At 42.0% G+C, this 15,941-nt stretch overlaps 2 protein-coding genes across 3 annotated transcripts in view; one reads left to right on the top strand and one right to left on the bottom strand.

The window, feature by feature from the left end:
- nup188 (nucleoporin 188) overlaps nucleotides 1-5,588 on the top strand; it is a 28,137-nt gene extending 22,549 nt beyond the window's left edge. For both annotated transcript variants that reach the window (XM_066646049.1, XM_066646048.1), the window contains exons 36-43: nucleotides 48-200; nucleotides 431-568; nucleotides 1,960-2,034; nucleotides 2,258-2,467; nucleotides 3,039-3,170; nucleotides 3,342-3,394; nucleotides 3,506-3,635; nucleotides 3,878-5,588. In XM_066646049.1, coding sequence (XP_066502146.1) covers nucleotides 48-200; nucleotides 431-568; nucleotides 1,960-2,034; nucleotides 2,258-2,467; nucleotides 3,039-3,170; nucleotides 3,342-3,394; nucleotides 3,506-3,635; nucleotides 3,878-4,057 — 1,071 coding nt within the window. In that variant the 3' untranslated portion in view covers nucleotides 4,058-5,588. The remainder of the gene's footprint in view (nucleotides 1-47; nucleotides 201-430; nucleotides 569-1,959; nucleotides 2,035-2,257; nucleotides 2,468-3,038; nucleotides 3,171-3,341; nucleotides 3,395-3,505; nucleotides 3,636-3,877) is intronic.
- An 811-nt stretch (nucleotides 5,589-6,399) lies between these two features.
- The window catches only part of LOC136667968 (myomegalin-like), a 42,480-nt gene continuing 32,938 nt past the window's right edge, over nucleotides 6,400-15,941 (bottom strand). Inside the window, exons 37-49 of the mRNA XM_066645161.1 lie at nucleotides 15,004-15,191; nucleotides 12,788-13,114; nucleotides 12,548-12,673; nucleotides 12,358-12,471; nucleotides 11,780-11,906; nucleotides 10,878-10,999; nucleotides 10,595-10,789; nucleotides 10,364-10,417; nucleotides 9,717-9,907; nucleotides 9,457-9,585; nucleotides 9,175-9,313; nucleotides 8,142-8,188; nucleotides 6,400-6,982 (exon numbers count right to left, since the gene is read on the bottom strand). Of these exons, the coding sequence (XP_066501258.1) occupies nucleotides 6,959-6,982; nucleotides 8,142-8,188; nucleotides 9,175-9,313; nucleotides 9,457-9,585; nucleotides 9,717-9,907; nucleotides 10,364-10,417; nucleotides 10,595-10,789; nucleotides 10,878-10,999; nucleotides 11,780-11,906; nucleotides 12,358-12,471; nucleotides 12,548-12,673; nucleotides 12,788-13,114; nucleotides 15,004-15,191 (1,783 nt within the window). The 3' untranslated portion in view covers nucleotides 6,400-6,958. The remainder of the gene's footprint in view (nucleotides 6,983-8,141; nucleotides 8,189-9,174; nucleotides 9,314-9,456; nucleotides 9,586-9,716; nucleotides 9,908-10,363; nucleotides 10,418-10,594; nucleotides 10,790-10,877; nucleotides 11,000-11,779; nucleotides 11,907-12,357; nucleotides 12,472-12,547; nucleotides 12,674-12,787; nucleotides 13,115-15,003; nucleotides 15,192-15,941) is intronic.

Below are 15,941 nucleotides of genomic sequence, written 5' to 3'. Positions count from 1 at the left end.
TTGGCTCCCAATTCATGGCACCTTTCATTGCTCTCTCTGTCTTTCAGGCATTCTCTCGTAAGCCCCTGGATGCCCCCTGCTGGCCGGGTGTTTATCGTTTGTGTCTGTCTCTGATGGAGAGTCTGCTCAAGACGCTGCGCTACCACTTCATCAATGAGGCGCTTGACTTTGTAGGAGTTCACCAGGAGCGTATTCTACAGGTACTGTGTGTGTGTGTGGTACGTTCTGGCTGCACCCAGATCCTCACTTTAATGGAGTTTGGAAAATTTACAGTAATTATTAACGGCTTATTATTAATAACTGCAAATCCACCTAATAATCATTGGTTTGTTGGGAGCATCAGTTTGTTAGGAGTTCATTGCTTCAGTATGTGTACACATGTATTTGAATGTCTTGATGAATTATAATGATTTTGTGTGTGGTTGTCCAGTGTCTTAGTGCTGTACGAACAGTGCAGTCTTTGGCCTGCCTGGATGAAGCGGACCACACTGTGGGCTTCCTTCTGCAGCTCTCCAGCTTCTGTAAAGAGTGGCAGTTCCACCTCCCACAATTACTCAGAGATGTGCAGGTAAATGCAGTTTGTCTCTCACACACACACACACACACACACACACATACACAAGCGCATGCTGAACAACAGTACACACCTGTCACAGGTGAACCATATGCCTCTTTTACACATGATCGCTGGAGAATATCTAGAGAAACTCCAGTGTATTGGGTCCAAAGATGTCCCGGAGCAGTCTTTCACACATACAGCTCACAGCGGGAGACTTTTATGCATCAGATTCGCTCTCGCAGTAAGAAATGAAACACACATTTTAGGCATGGCGCAGTGCTTGTGCAGGAGACACTCCGGAACATTTCCTGCAGCGTTCTGACTCTGACTTCACTTGTAGTCTTTACTAGGGCTAGGTAAGGTCCAGGATGAATATGTAGTGGCGTTCACACACATAACTTCTCCAGGTAAACTCCAGAACATTACCATAACGTGCATTTGTGAGAGGGGCTTTAAAAATGACTTGGCGTTCCCTAACTCTTTATTCCTGCTTGCTGAGGAGAAAAGGATTTTTATTTTATTTATTTATTATCCATTTTTAAAAATATTTGTTATTAAAAACTGCATTCATCAGTATAATTTGGGCAGCCGTGGCTTTAATGTTTAGTGAAGAGGGCTTAGGACTGTTGTTGGTTCAATTCCCATGAATGGCAGGAAAATTAGGAACAGCACTGACCTCCTTCAATCCACGGCTGAGGTTCCCTTTAGCAAGGCACTGAACCCACAACAGCTCCCTGGGTACTGGAGATGGCTGCCCGCTGCTCTGGGTGTGTCAACAGCCTCTAGTGCAGTGTGTGTGTGTGTGTTCAGTGCCACAGATGGGTTAAAAGTGGAAGACACACTTCGTTGTACAATGACAAATAACTGCTATTATTTGCTGTAGCCTTGAACTCATTTTCAGATCTGCAAGGTTTCAAATTTCAAGTGTTTTCTGTTGAAGTTCTTGAACAGCAAATTCATTAAATTACTGTTTTGGTTTACAAATGAGGAAATGCCTATATTTATATTTTTGTGTCCTCTTAGAGACTCTGCAGGTGTTTTATCACAGCTTGTTCCTGCTCACTACACGTAACCTGTATGTACTTGCCTTAGCAGCTGGTGTCGCCTCAGTGTGATGTTTAGTCTTCCCGTTTTTATCACAATTTGAATGATTTTTACCCTTTTTTAATGATTTCTGCTTGCCTTGCATCGTGGGATTGCCTTCGCTGCTGAGGAATGCTTCGATGCAGTCTAAATATTCAGATCTCAGTAGGCAGCATAATGAGGTATCTTAGAATTGGGACAGACTATGTCAGGAGAGCTTAAAGGCAGCTCACTAGGTTCTGGGCCAGACCCCTGGTGTCTAGGCCGGCAGGGTTCCCCTGAAAAGTCCCAGGTGTAAATTGTTTTGTGTTTTCCAGGTGAATCTGTGTTACTTGTGTCAGACGTGTACGTACCTCCTCCACAGCAAGAAAATGCTGCACCACTACCTCCAGGTGAGAACACACACACACACACACACACACACACACACTTAGCAGTGTGATGTTGACCTGCTGCATAAAATGTTCCCCATGCTGAAGGACCTCTGAAACAAGGTGGACTTGATGATGGCAGAAGTTTCAGAAGTGTGAACGAAACTTGTTTGAGAGCTGCAGTAAAACTGAAAATGACCCCGGACCTCAGTAAATTTTTATTTGGGGTTGTTTTGTTTCTCAGGCCAAGAATGGGGACGCTCTTCCTCAGGGGTCTCGTCCACAAAGAGTCCTGCAGCCTACAACCAGAGAGCAGCCAGTGAGCGGAGAGAGAGATGAAGCCGAGTCGAAGGCTCTGCAGGCAGTTCAGTGCAGCCTCCTGAAGATTCTCAGCAAAACATTGGCGACTTTACAACACTTTACACCAGACTGCTGCCAGATACTGCTGGACCAGGTACACACACACACACACACCTAGCCCCTCATGGCTCTGCTTGGGTTCATACTGAATTGGGTTGACTGATGTGACAGATCTGGGCAGTGTGCGTTCTCATGTTAAATAATGTTGCATTGGCTGCAGTAGGCTTCACTGGAGGAAGCACATATTCGTCCCCAACCTCCAGCAGTTGACTGGTGATGAGTAATAACAGCAAAAACTTATTCTAGATTAGATTCACACCAGATATTGAAAGTGATTAATGAAGTTAATTTCAACTCTGTGTTGAACTCAGTAATAAGTCATGATTTAATCTCCTGTATGGTCACTACCAGATGTGTTGTTACTGACTGATTTATGTGACCAGGGCTTAAAATAAATAAACAAATATATAAATTTAAAAAATACCCACAATGCATTTTCTAAACTACGGAGAGAGTAATCCAACTCTTTAAAGCCAGTTAAATCTTGATGTAACCTCAGGAAAAATATTGCAACTCTGTCCAAGAACTTCACAAAAGTGAATCAGTGATTTGTTAATGTACAGATTAATTCTAATATCACCTGTGTTTATTTCTGTGTTTGTTAGTCTATGGACCTTGCGGAGTACCGGACTCTGTTTGTATTGAGCTTCACGACCCCTGCCTTTGATTCAGATGTTGCCCCGTCATTTGGGACCCTGCTGGCCACCATCAATGTGGCCCTGAGCATGCTGGGAGAGGTAGCATGCTTTTTAAAACCTGTTTATTCCTTCACAGAGCATAAATCTGTTCAGCTGGAGGGCATCTCACACACTTCATTTTTATTCGTGTATATTAATTTTTTTATGTAGTGTGTGGTTGTTTAAAATTCTACAAGCTGCTCTTCATGTGAAGGTTTCTCTCTTCCTCAGATTGAGAAGAAGAAAGAGCCTGTGGTCTCATCTGAAGAAATGCAAGCACTGAAGTGAGAAATCAATGTGTTTACCTTGAAGCATGCTTTGTTTGCTGGAAAAAAAGTCTCTTCTGTATCGTTCACGTATGATTTGAACTTGTCCTTGTCTCTGGCCCTCTTCAGATCCCTGCTGATGTTTTCCATGGAGAACTGTTTCTACGTGCTGATCTCTCAGGCCATGCGCTGTCTGAAGGACCCGGCTGTTCTGCCCCGTGACAAACAGAGGGTCAAACAGGAGCTCAGCTCTGAACTGGTTAGTCTTTTAAACTTAAGATATTTTATAAAAATCTCAGACCAGGGGCTGGATTCAGGGTCCGGATTTAAAGACATTCTCATTCTCACAGGTCATTGGCACTGTTCTTTGTGTAATGATGAACACACTATGGATCTAGTTTAATAAACCGTATCAAAAACCTCCGAAACATGTCCAGTGTTCACGCGTATAAACATTAAATCTGGTTCGTGTTTGGTTGGTCTCCTCTCTATTTGTTTCAGAGCACATTGATGACAACTCTGTCCCGTTTCTTCCGGCGCGGTTCCCCCTCCTCGCCGGCCAGCGGCCTGTTGCCCTCCCCACAGACCAAACCCACACCCACAGGAGCTAAGGTCGCTCAGGAGGGCCAAGAGCCCTTCATCCAGCTGGTGCAGGCCTTTGTAAGACACGTCCAGCGCTAGGAGGACACAACTATATACAAGTCTCTGCTCTACACCAGATACAGGTACTGCATCAGAGAAGACTTTCTTGACATTTCTGAGTTGTTAAATCAAAATGGAGGACACTTTTCTGAATCTCAGTTGGACCCAGAGGAGGAAGGAAGCACTCTAACGTTACCCATGTTAGCTGCATCTTAAATGGCTCTAGTACTCCCCGTACAGTGCAGACCAGTTCATGAACCTGTCTGCATTTATGCAGGTTATAGCTGAGTATGAATGGCTGCAGCACTGTATCTTCTATGTTTTTGAATTCATTGTTGTATGACCTACACTTAGAGTCATTTGAGATCTAGCCATTGAGTCAGATCCCTTCCCTGTTTAATGAGGGACTATGTTAGGTTCCCATTCAACCTGAGGTGCCAAAGTACGTACTTTTCACTGTCCACATCTAACCCTGACCCTGTCAGTGGTTCATAACATTGTAAATGTGTCAATTAAAAACATTATTTGCTTCTTTGCATGCATGCATATGGTGTTTAATGTTTTTACATATACACATTAGTTGCAACATGGTGCGTTAGCTGTAGGAAGCAGGATTTTGTAAATAAACGGGGAGAGGCTTAACTGTTACGTCAATCTTGAATTTGTCTCTTGCCCTGGTGTACCTTTACTTATAAATAATTTAACTTGATGTAACTGTGTAAAGAAAGACACAACTTTTACTAGTCAGAGATTCACGGTAACCCCGAAGTGTTTATTGCCCATGTGTGACACCCCACAGTGACGTTTAGAAATCCCTGTAGCTTTAAAATGCTCTGGGGAACATGACAAAGTCTTTGGGCACCATTTTATAACTTGTACTTGGTGTGGAAGCAGTGTGTTTTGTAAAATTATTTAAAGGTGCTACACTCCCGTGCCAAGCGGAGATGATCGACAGGCCTAGTTTTATAGGCTTGTTTTTGTAAGGTCCACTGACATAACCGCAGCTTTTGTTCCTACCAAAGTTAAATGGCCCTGCCTCTACCTTAAGGCTTGAATAGTTAAAAACAGCCAAGGGATTAGAAACTAATTTGAGAGAGCGATTAGGGCCCAACAGAACAGAGGACTTATCATTTGCAGGATGTCTGAAATGTTGCAGAGGAAGGGGTAAAAATATCAATTACATTATCTTTAAGAGTACAGTTGTTTGAAACATTAGCATTGTGAGGAAACTGTCTAATCTGGGGACTCAATGTAGTGATATCAGACCCAGTTTTTATTTTAACTGCATGATTATTTGTATATTCTTGCCTGTGCACTTGGCGTGTACATTTGTTTCCATGCTTTCCGGCTTCTTTATGGTTTTATATTACAAAGTGGCTGTTTGACTGAAAGGCCGATATTTCTACCAGCTAAAATTTTTTTTGTCACTGTAGTTTGTTTATACAATAAAGAATTTATAGATTCTATTGTTTTTCATTTGATATTAAAATGGACACAGCCTGTAATCAAATAAACATTTGTGTAAAACAGCATTCTATAAGTGGGGGCTCTTTACAAACTCTTAAAATAAAGTGCCGAAATCTTACCTTCTGACAGGCAGTGACTGTTCTTGTTTCAGAGAGCAACTGGTTTTGACAGAAGCTTAATTTCGCCTTTCAGGGTGAGAGAGACTTTCATAATTGTAATCAAAAATCACTTTAATTATCACTTGTTAGCTCTCCAGTCTGTGTGCTCAAGACTGTTCTAATGTCTTTACACATTTACAGATACTGGGGCTTTTTAAAAAAAAACTTTCTCTGTCCGTATGCTAGGCTCTGTCTCTCTCTAATCATGGCAGAGGCCTCTGGAGTTTTTTAGGCAATGGTGAGAACTCCAAAGATTGAAAGGCATGAACTGAGATGAGGCTATTGCTCTAATAGGTGGGTAATATTTGACTTAGTTAAGGTGGAACTGTCCAAACATGGGAGATTGCTCTGAAATTTAGAAAGTGCTACAAAAATAAACAACGCCTATTACAAATATTCAAACAGTGATTAAAAACTTACATATTTCACTTCAGCCACATACAGTCGCTTTTTGGCCCCTGCAGAGCTTCTGAATGTAAACAACCAAAGAGGTTGTTTCTTGCTCCAACTCCTCACCATCAGGTTCCTGATGCTTCTCAAGGGCAAGACTGTGACTCGTGGATCAGTAACGTGGCTCTAGCACAGGAAATACAAAAAAGGCTAATCATTTCTACACACAGGGCTTAAAAGCTATGAGGGAATACTGTATTTTCTTTATACTCACAAGAATATAAGCTGCTCCTTTTTAACAGGGTTAGAAACAGAAGAGGTAGAAAAATCACACCTACACCAACGAAAGACCAGACACTGAACGATACTCAGGTGTTTTAATAGATCCGTACCACTCTTGTGCAAAAGCACTACAGGTCACACAGCAGACGCCCTTCAGATGAATACAATATAAAATACAGCACTGAGAGTGAGCGGGACAACTTTACGAAACCACTAAAACAAAAAAAATCTTTTAAATACAAAACTGAAGAACAGATTAAATATTTACAGAAGAAAACAATTTTTGCCCCAAGGCCGTTTGTAAGAAATCCCTTTTATGACCTGCTCTAAAATTTATACCAAAGCGTCAGAGTGCAAATTACTATAATGTCTCCACAGCTGTATGCGAGGACCTCAAAAGAAAGCCCTCAGTACAAGGACAGTGGTGAGACGGAGAATCTCTATTTAAGGCATTCATTTAAAAACTATCAGGGTCGGTTACGATGGACAGATTCAGTATAATCAGGAGGTGACGGCGGTTGTCTCTAACAGCTGCAATGGGAGGAATCATCACTGTGCCGCTCTTCACTGGACTCTGAGTTCATGCAAGAATTTCGCTGTGGAGTGGAAACAGCTTTAGGGGGAGAATCTAACAGCTGACCACTTACTGGGGATTCAGGGGGATTTCCTAGAAAAATAAAAGAAGACTTGGTAAGTTAGTTTCCTAAAAAAAAAAGCAGACACAACCCAGTGATTCCATGCATTTACATTCAAACACAGTCATGATCCAACCCCAGATGTGCATCTGCCATCACAGCACGACACAGAAGGGACTCAGTTACAGCTGTAGATTCATCAGAATCACACAGGTACGCAAACAATGACCATGAATAAAGGAACTCTCCACATGCTGTGACTTTCTCCATCTTAATTTCATGCAAAGAAAAAGCCTCCAGTACAGTCCTGCGTTCACACCGAAAGAGCTGTGTAAAAGCAATTGACTTGAAGCAACCTGAGTGACATGACAGAGCAGGGAAAGCAGCACTTGCCATTGTTGATTTTACCACAGCACAGTCTGCGTTTATAAACTAATTATGAGTTTCTTAACACAAGAAATTTACTCTGCTTCCTGAGACAGAGGAAAATGTTTGTTGTGATGATGTGAATGTGACAGGGCAGTGAGTGAAAATGTTCGGTCCTCTCAAAAAAATGACGATCGTAATTTTCCATCTATTTCTCTGTTAATGTTTATGATCATGAATAAATACAGTGTACACTGCAGTGCACACTTGATATTGGCTTCTACTCCTTTATAACTACACACAGTGTACACGGCAGAGTGCGCTTTCGGTGTGAAAACAGCAGAACATTCACATGCACACAAACGCACCTCACTCAAACTAACCTTCTGTTTGTAGGCCTTTTAGCCTTAAAGTATTGTGATAATTAGACTGTGATAGATATTACAGAACAGAGAGAGAGAAAGAGAGAGAGAATGACCATCACTAATAACGTATTAAAGGGTTGGTGGTCTCAGCATTACTGAAACAATAAGTTAATCTGGTGAATTAGTTACGCTGAGATAAGATTAAAAAAATAAAAAAAAAATAAAGGCAAAATCAGTGAGTGGTTTGAGGTGAAACACTCATTCCCTCTGGAAGTAGACACCTGAAACCTTTAAAGCTTCTACACGCTGAACACTGATTCATGAGAGAGATGAGGTAACTGTGTTAAAACAAATGTTTGTGTATGGCCTAAAATATAGTCTTTAAAACCATTCAAGGCAGAAAGGTGCATTAAGGGTGATTAAAGAAAAGCAGTGCTTTAGTAGTAGATTACTAACTCACCTCTAGGTTTCCTCTGGCTTTCTTCAGCACTCCATGAGTGATAGAGACTACAGAGAAAAATGAAATAAAACATATATAAACACAATAATAAATTACGTGTGCAAAGCAAATGGGAAAGTACTCATGTGTCCAGTGATTCTGACAGAAAAAAAAATATATAAATAAACACTACAGTGGGACCTCGAATTACGAATTTAATTTGTTCCAGAACTGAGTTCTTAACTGGAACTGCTCGTAACTGGAATGAATTTTCCCCATTTAAAATAATGGAAATTGGATTAATCGGTTCCCGCCCTCTGACAAATCCTCAAAATGTCCTAAACTATGAAAAAATGCATGTTTTTCAATATGAAAGACTCACACAAACTGAAAATTACACATCAAAATAAATAGAGGAAAGAACATATACAAAATAGATTAAGAAACGTATAAATTACGGGACAGTAATCTTACCTTAGCGACAGATGAACGTAGCTAACGGAGAGCGGCTGAGGACAGAGGGAGGGAGGGATACTGGCACGGAACGAAGCGTAGATAACAGGACTTTCTTACACTTTAAACAAAACTACAATTGCACTTTCTAAATGACTTCATAAATTAACATCAGCTTCTCCATTTCTTCGTGCACAGCTGACCTTACTTGTGCCAAAATTGTAGTGCCTTTCGCTGTTTTAACACTTTTGATTGCGACTTTTTTGCGGCTTTTGTGGTCTTGAAGGCCATGGTGCACAACAAAGTTTTCAAAAAGCAACGAGATACGACTTGATACTGCGCAGTCACACGTGAGAAGAACGAACGAATCTGTGAACCAACACCACGCCAACTATCGATCGGATCCCGAAGATCAGCTCTTCGTAAATTGGGAAAACATTCGTAACTGGATCAGAAATTTTGCTCGCACCTCTACTCGTAACTCGATTTGTACGTATTCGGAACACTTCATAACTCAAGGTTCCACTGTATATATAAACTATACACTTTTTGGGAATATTCCTGAGTGAGCGAGAGAGCACGGGGAAGGTGTGTGTCTTACGCTGGTCGATGATGATCCGCTCCATGCCCTCTTTAAGCTGGTTGGTGGAGCGCAAGCGTTTGATGGCTCCTGTCAACATCCTCTCCTGCTGAGATAACCTGCTCTTCAGCCGAGAGATTTCACTCATCAACGCCTCGTCCTGCAGCAGGAACAGCCAAAACAGCAAGAGTGAGAAACAACGTGTTCTGTGCTAACATAATTAATACATGTATCATTAAAAGCATCTCTTCAATTCTTCTACCAAACTAAATTCATCTGCACTGTAGTGTGTGTGTGTTTTACCTGTTGTGTGTTTGTCAAGTCTCCTGAGGGCAGTGATACTCTCCAGAGCAGCTTTAACAATCTTCCTGCCTCTTCCAATATCTGCTGCATGGTGCCCACACTGCCAGATAAAACCTTGCACTCTGTAGCCTAACACACACACACACACACACAGACACACAGAGTGAATAAACAGTTGTAAATGAATGTATGAAAGTCTGTGTAATGTCCTGCTTGTGTAGTCATGTGTCTGTGGTCTGAGAACATGTGCTGATTCATACCTTGCTCCCCTCTTGTAGCAGTGTGTCCATGGCTGTATTGAGCCTCTTTGCTTCACTGATCTGCTTGCGGAGGGCATTGTAGTCCTCCATCAGGCCCAGAACATGGCGTCCATGTCGGTCTGCCCACAGTCTGTGACCTGGCACTAACCGGGATGGAGCTGGAGATCCACTTCCCAATGAACTTCCGCTGTCTACAGACACAGGCACAGACGCACACACTTCAACCAAGGCATCTGCTCTTCCCTGAATGTCACTGATCATTTTACTGAATTAAATCTACAGGAGACTTTAAAGTAAATGTCAGTTATTCGTTTACTGAGGTTTTCTTGTGACACTTCATATGCGCTGGAGCTGCTTATCTTTTTGCTACCCAATGCCAGTGTGTCTATAGCTACATGCGGTCATCTTTCGGTTACCATCTTTAAGATGAACAGATTAACTCTTTAAAGTTCTTAAACATCTCATAGTTGTTTAATAGAAGTACAACATCAATAGGAAACATAATTTGCAAAGGGAAAAAATCCAAATATACTATCTGACTTTTCATATTTTCATGACTGTGCATATATATAAAGAATCTGGCTTTCATTCTTTCCGGCCACACACCTGCAAAAATAGTACAATTATTTACAAGAATGATAGCATACCACAAGAGGTGCTTGAGACATCTGTATGAGGCCTTTCGGATTTACCTCCTTCATCTGAGATAGAAGAAAATAGAGAAATATATGAAAAGTGTGTAATAAATACATTTAATACACACCACAGTGGGACAGGAAAGAACACAAAGCACTGTAAATAACACTAAAATAAACAAAGCGTTTATACGTATGTGGGTTAAAGGGAGGGCAGTGCAGTTTGTCTGTGAGTGTGTATACCTGTTTGATGCAGTAGGTAGTTGATATTGATGGTAGACGGGGGATCAGTGCGGGTCAGTAGTTGTTGCTCTAGTTTTTGTCTGAGTGCTGTGTTTGTCTGGATGCTTCTTTCCAGCTGTAGACGCAGCCTCCGCACTTCACTCAACAACTCGCTCAGATCCACTTTACCAGAATCTGAACCAGAATGTTCGCCACCTGGAAACAAATAAGAACATGAATGGACAAACACACCCCTTTAGTTTTCAAACCAAAGAAACATTATGAGCGGTCGCTGAATATCTACCTGTGCAGGTGTGTGCTGAGTTCTTGAGTTGTTCATGCACTTGGAGCTCCACTTGTACTGACTGCAGGAGTTGCTGAGTATCTCTCAGCTGCTGCTTCTGGAGTTTGCTTTCACACTGCAGTCTACACACACACACATACACTTACAAACATTAGATATCCTGTGGTAAAAAAAAACCTACCACATCTACCCACTGAAAACTAATCCCACTTAAATCATACAAACAGGATATTCATGAGTCCACATTAGTGTGTGTAATTGATGAAACCTTCATTAACTAGTTATTGTTTCAGCAGCTTCAGCATAAACACAGACAATTACACAGTCTCTTAATGTGCCATCTGATACCGCACACATGCCAATTGCGTGTTCCAATCGTTGCTTAACCATAACATTAACTAGTGTTTGAGTATTCAGCATGTAGCATAGTTAAGTGTCAGAGTTGAATGTACTCAGACATCCACAGTGCACTTAGAACCAGTCGATTTCTGAGTACAGTGTTGATGGACACCTCTGTTCTCACAAGGCAATGCGAAATGGAAAGGGAGGAATTACTCTCACCTGGCAATATAGTGGACAATACATGCCCCCTGCCGTGTGTGTGTAAGACTAAGGGTGAGAGATCAGAATATATTTAGATCAGAATATAACATACACCTAGAGAATTAGTGTATAGTACACTACTGGGACACAACCCACCCCCTTATTCCAGGTTAGTGTTATATAGTTACTGGAATATAGTAAAAGCAGCTATTATAATGCTTGCATTACCTGTATCTCCTTTGACAAGTTAGTTCTGTGGATACCTAATATGTCTAAAGTAAATTTGTCTCATACAGGTTTTATTTTTTTTAGTGTCTCTACATTACCTATACACAGAACTTTGTGTGTGTGTGTGTTACCTGTAAAGGTTATCCTGCAGGTGTGTGCGCTCCTGGCGCAGTGTTTCACACTCTTTCCTGCTCAGTTCCAGTTTGGCAGTACGCCTGGCCAGAGTCTCTCTCAGACGATCGTTCTCCTTCTGTTTATCTGTTTGTCAACGCAGTCAGTGTTAACAGACTGAGCCAAGCACTAGATTCCGTAATTACACAATATGGCAAAAGGTTAGTGGACAACCACTCATTTGAACTCAGTTGCTAGATCAACAGAGAAGTCACGTAGTGACGGTGGATGATTAATTCAGGATCACAAGTGCCACTTTATCTCTAACTAAATGTATTAGAAGGAGCTCCGTTACGCCACAGAACACATTTTCACTGCCCCGTAGGTCAATGCTGGGGTGATTTATGCTCTTCTATCCACTCCTGGATTCATCTCCTAGAGAGGATGCGAATTTTTTCTTCTATGGAGATTATACAAACTGTGTCCACAATGGGTTTGCCTTCAAGTAACTAAATTCCAGACTGCTGAACATGTAGTAGCATCACATGCAGTCATCAGACATCTAAAGTTTGCGCTAAATGTGTGTGCGTGTGTATACCTCTTGCTCCTTGGCTGAGCTGTTCTTTGAGTGTGCGGTTCTGCTCTAAGATGAAGTGGAGCTCACTGGTGATCTGACCTGGTTCTTCTGACCCACTAATAAAGATGTTAGTAGCTGTTGGAAAACAAAAACATATGTAGGCACAGACCTATCATTGTAAAACCCTCTCTCACACAACCCTATATCATACCTGGGTCTCTCTCTGCCTCTTGCAGTTTTTTCTCCAGCTGTTCACGAAGTCTCTCGTTGGTGCGGATTGTTTCCTCCAGACGCTGACGTAGAGCTCGAATCTCCTGCAGATGCTCTGCCAAGAGATCTGAATTGCGGAAGAGAGAAAACCACAGAGAGTTGGAAAACGGAGCACTTGAAAGCAGGGGCAAGCAAGTGATTTTATAATTAGACATCTCTTCACACACACACAGCCCTGTACCTGAGCTAATGATCTTGCAGTCTGATTCCTGATGAGGTTTAAGTGGCTGCTCCATTTGTCTGTCCGTTGTTTGACTCTGAGCGTGTGAGCGTGTTGGTGATGGGCTGCTTTGAACATGTGTGTGCGCAAGGATGGAACGGGTGAGGTCGAGTTCACTCTTCAGTGTGGCGTTGAGCTCCTCACTGCTCCTCAGCTGTTCCTGCAAACGTCCATTCTCCCTCTGCAGCATTTGGATGCTCCCCTCACCTACCTCAGGCGTGCCTGCTCCACCAGACACAGTCCCTGAGAATGGGCCAGTGCTGGTATTGCCATTGGTCACTTTTGGACCTTAAAAAAAAAAAAAAGGTCAAACAGAGAGAAGTTTAGAGACAAACTATGGTTTGATTTGACAAGGTACAGCAACTATTTCAAAAAGTAATGAAGACACAGAACAGAACACAGCTCCAGAAAACATAGGAACCAACCGAAATTGGTTATATCAAGAAATAACAAAGACAGCCGATCATTCAGCACAGAACACCAGGACTCAGATGCATTTGACATATTCTGACCCCAACACTGCAAGATAAAACTTTGTTGATTGTACCTTCCTCTTTAGGAGCTTTGAGAACTTTCCTCCATCTGCCAAGAGAAACTCCATTGTGCAGGACTTTTACTTCGCTCATATCTGTGGGCTTGGACTTAGCTTTGCCTTCAATCAGCTACAATATACGCTGGAGCTGGGCCAAACAGGCTGGTTAACTTCAGCATCAGGCTAGTCTAAATATTGCTGACTGCCTCAAAGCTATGCAGACTATATTCCACGCCATAGCTTCAACTAAGCCATCCAATAAAATCCGAAAATGAGCGCAGCTTCAGACAACAAGCCTTCCATCATCTCAGAGTTGCAGTCCATCCAAATATTTGCTCCAAAGTACTGTTACACGTCCAATCATCTGCACTGCTTCAATGCCAGCCTGGTCTTAGTGTGCAGCAGAGTATCCATCAGAAAAGAAAAAAAAGCTACTAGCTACTTTAACTGGAATTCTAAATCAGCAAGTATTTTTATCCTGTCAAAATATAAAGATGCTAGTTTAAGTGTTAGTGTTTCTGGTCGGCAGGACAGTGCTCTAAATGTTCCATGTCACTCTCAGCAGAGTGAAGAATGGTGGTCACACACCACACACACACACACACACACACACACACACACACACACACACACACACACACACACACATTCATGTTTAATGGGCCAAAGGCTCCAGAACTGAGAAGAGAGAGGAGATTAAACTGGAGAGGACTGGTGAATAATGTATCTGTTTGGCCCTGTAATAAGACACCGGTCACTCTGCTCCAGCTCTCCACTGTGCCATGCTCCAATCACTCACAGCCAAAAGAATGGATTAAAGAAAAATAACAGCTATTAAACCCTCTGAGCTGTAGAAAGGACAGAATACACCACAGGTTCCAGTTTCACACCCACACACTAACACAGACACCTGCCCTGACGTAACACTTCAGAGTAAAATAAGAGAAGCACTATTCGTCTGTTTCTTTCCATCATCAGGTCCCGCTTGGCTTCCATCCCTGCAAAAAGTAATTCATCTGCTAACTGAACCACGGCAATGACCCGTTCAACCCCCTCTCATCACACTTCACTGAGCAAACAGATCAGACCTCTGAAAACAAAAAGGGAAAACTTGCAAACTATGTTAGGCTTTTTGTTGTTCACACTGCTCTCAGTTATGTTTGTTTTTTTTATTTAGACATGCTGATCTCTCATAGGAGCAGCCCTCAGGTGGTGTCTGTTCTACACAATGCATCAGCTCCTGACCACTGACAGCAGGGTCAGGACAGCACATTGATCCAGAAAGCTTTGGGTGAGAGAGAGTGATATGAATAATTCAAGTCTTCTGTGACTACCTACAGTCACTATGATACATCCATAGACACAAATGCTTGGTGTTGGTGAAGTGAAGCTGAATATCTGTGTAACATTTTAGCCCTTAAATAATTCAGTTGAAACAATCAGTAACAAACCAGTTTAAATTGATATGTTAAGACTCAGGGTTTGTGTGTGTAAATAGGTTCAGGAGAGGGGATTGAAATGAGGAGAGTTCATATCTGTATATTGTGACCTACTTTGAAATGTGAAGTTCAATAACTTCATATATATATATGGTGCTTTATGTGTTTGTTGTAGTTCCAAATGAGGGGAGTGTTGTGTGTTGTACCTGTTGATGCTCTGTTGAAACTATGTACACAGAGGATGGGACTATTATGGAAGGAGGCAGTCCCATCGTTGGAGGACCTGTCACTCATTTCAGAATCAGTGTCCTGATGCATTCTTGCAGTCTGGCGATGCAATCGGTCTTTCAACTTTTGAATTAACTTATTCTTCTCCTGCAGCTCTGCAGAGAGCCTGATACAGACACAGACAAACACATTAATAAGCAGGTAAGTCATGACACAACTGGTACTCCCTCAGAAGCTAAAATGTCTGAAAGGCCAAGACACCCACACAAGAGGAATACTCTGGAACAGCGAAAGCAGAGCAGAACAGGACACTGGAAAATCAGAAATGAACGAGTAAAAACACATGCTCTGAATATACAGACACAGATAGGCAACCCTGTCGTACAGACCTGTCAGCCATAACATTAAAATTACCTCTTTGTTCTTATTGTCATTATCAACTCTACAATTACAGAAAGTAGTCCATCTGTAGCTCTGCATACTGTGTTTTCAGGGTGATGGGGGGCTAATAAACTATAAATGGAGCTAAAATTTTCACTTGTAGATTTAATGTCACGGCTGGTCTGTGTATGGAACGCTGTAAAAGACATCCATATGTTTTTGGGGGGGTTTTTTCCAAAAAGGGAAATATGTCTCTTCTTGTTTGTCTTTATTAGAGAAATTTTAAAAAGTGGAAAGTTAACCCTGAACACACACACACTTCACACCAGACTGTGCCCCAGAGGCAGCCCCACTCACAGGTCCGTGTGCTGCTGTGTGGCCAGTGCTAGATTCTGATTCTGTTGGCACAGATACACCATCTGCAGGTGCTGCTGCTCTCTGTCTCGCTCCAGCTGAGCACGCAGACACTGCAGGTCCTCCATCAGCCAGTCACACTCATTGCTACCATGCCACCAAAACACAGACCGTAAAACCA

The sequence above is a fragment of the Hoplias malabaricus genome, chromosome 15 (genome assembly GCF_029633855.1).
Source record: "Hoplias malabaricus isolate fHopMal1 chromosome 15, fHopMal1.hap1, whole genome shotgun sequence".
NCBI classification, from domain to species: domain Eukaryota; kingdom Metazoa; phylum Chordata; class Actinopteri; order Characiformes; family Erythrinidae; genus Hoplias; species Hoplias malabaricus.
Note: the sequence above shows the minus strand (reverse complement) of the source record. Positions and strands in the feature narration are given on the sequence as shown.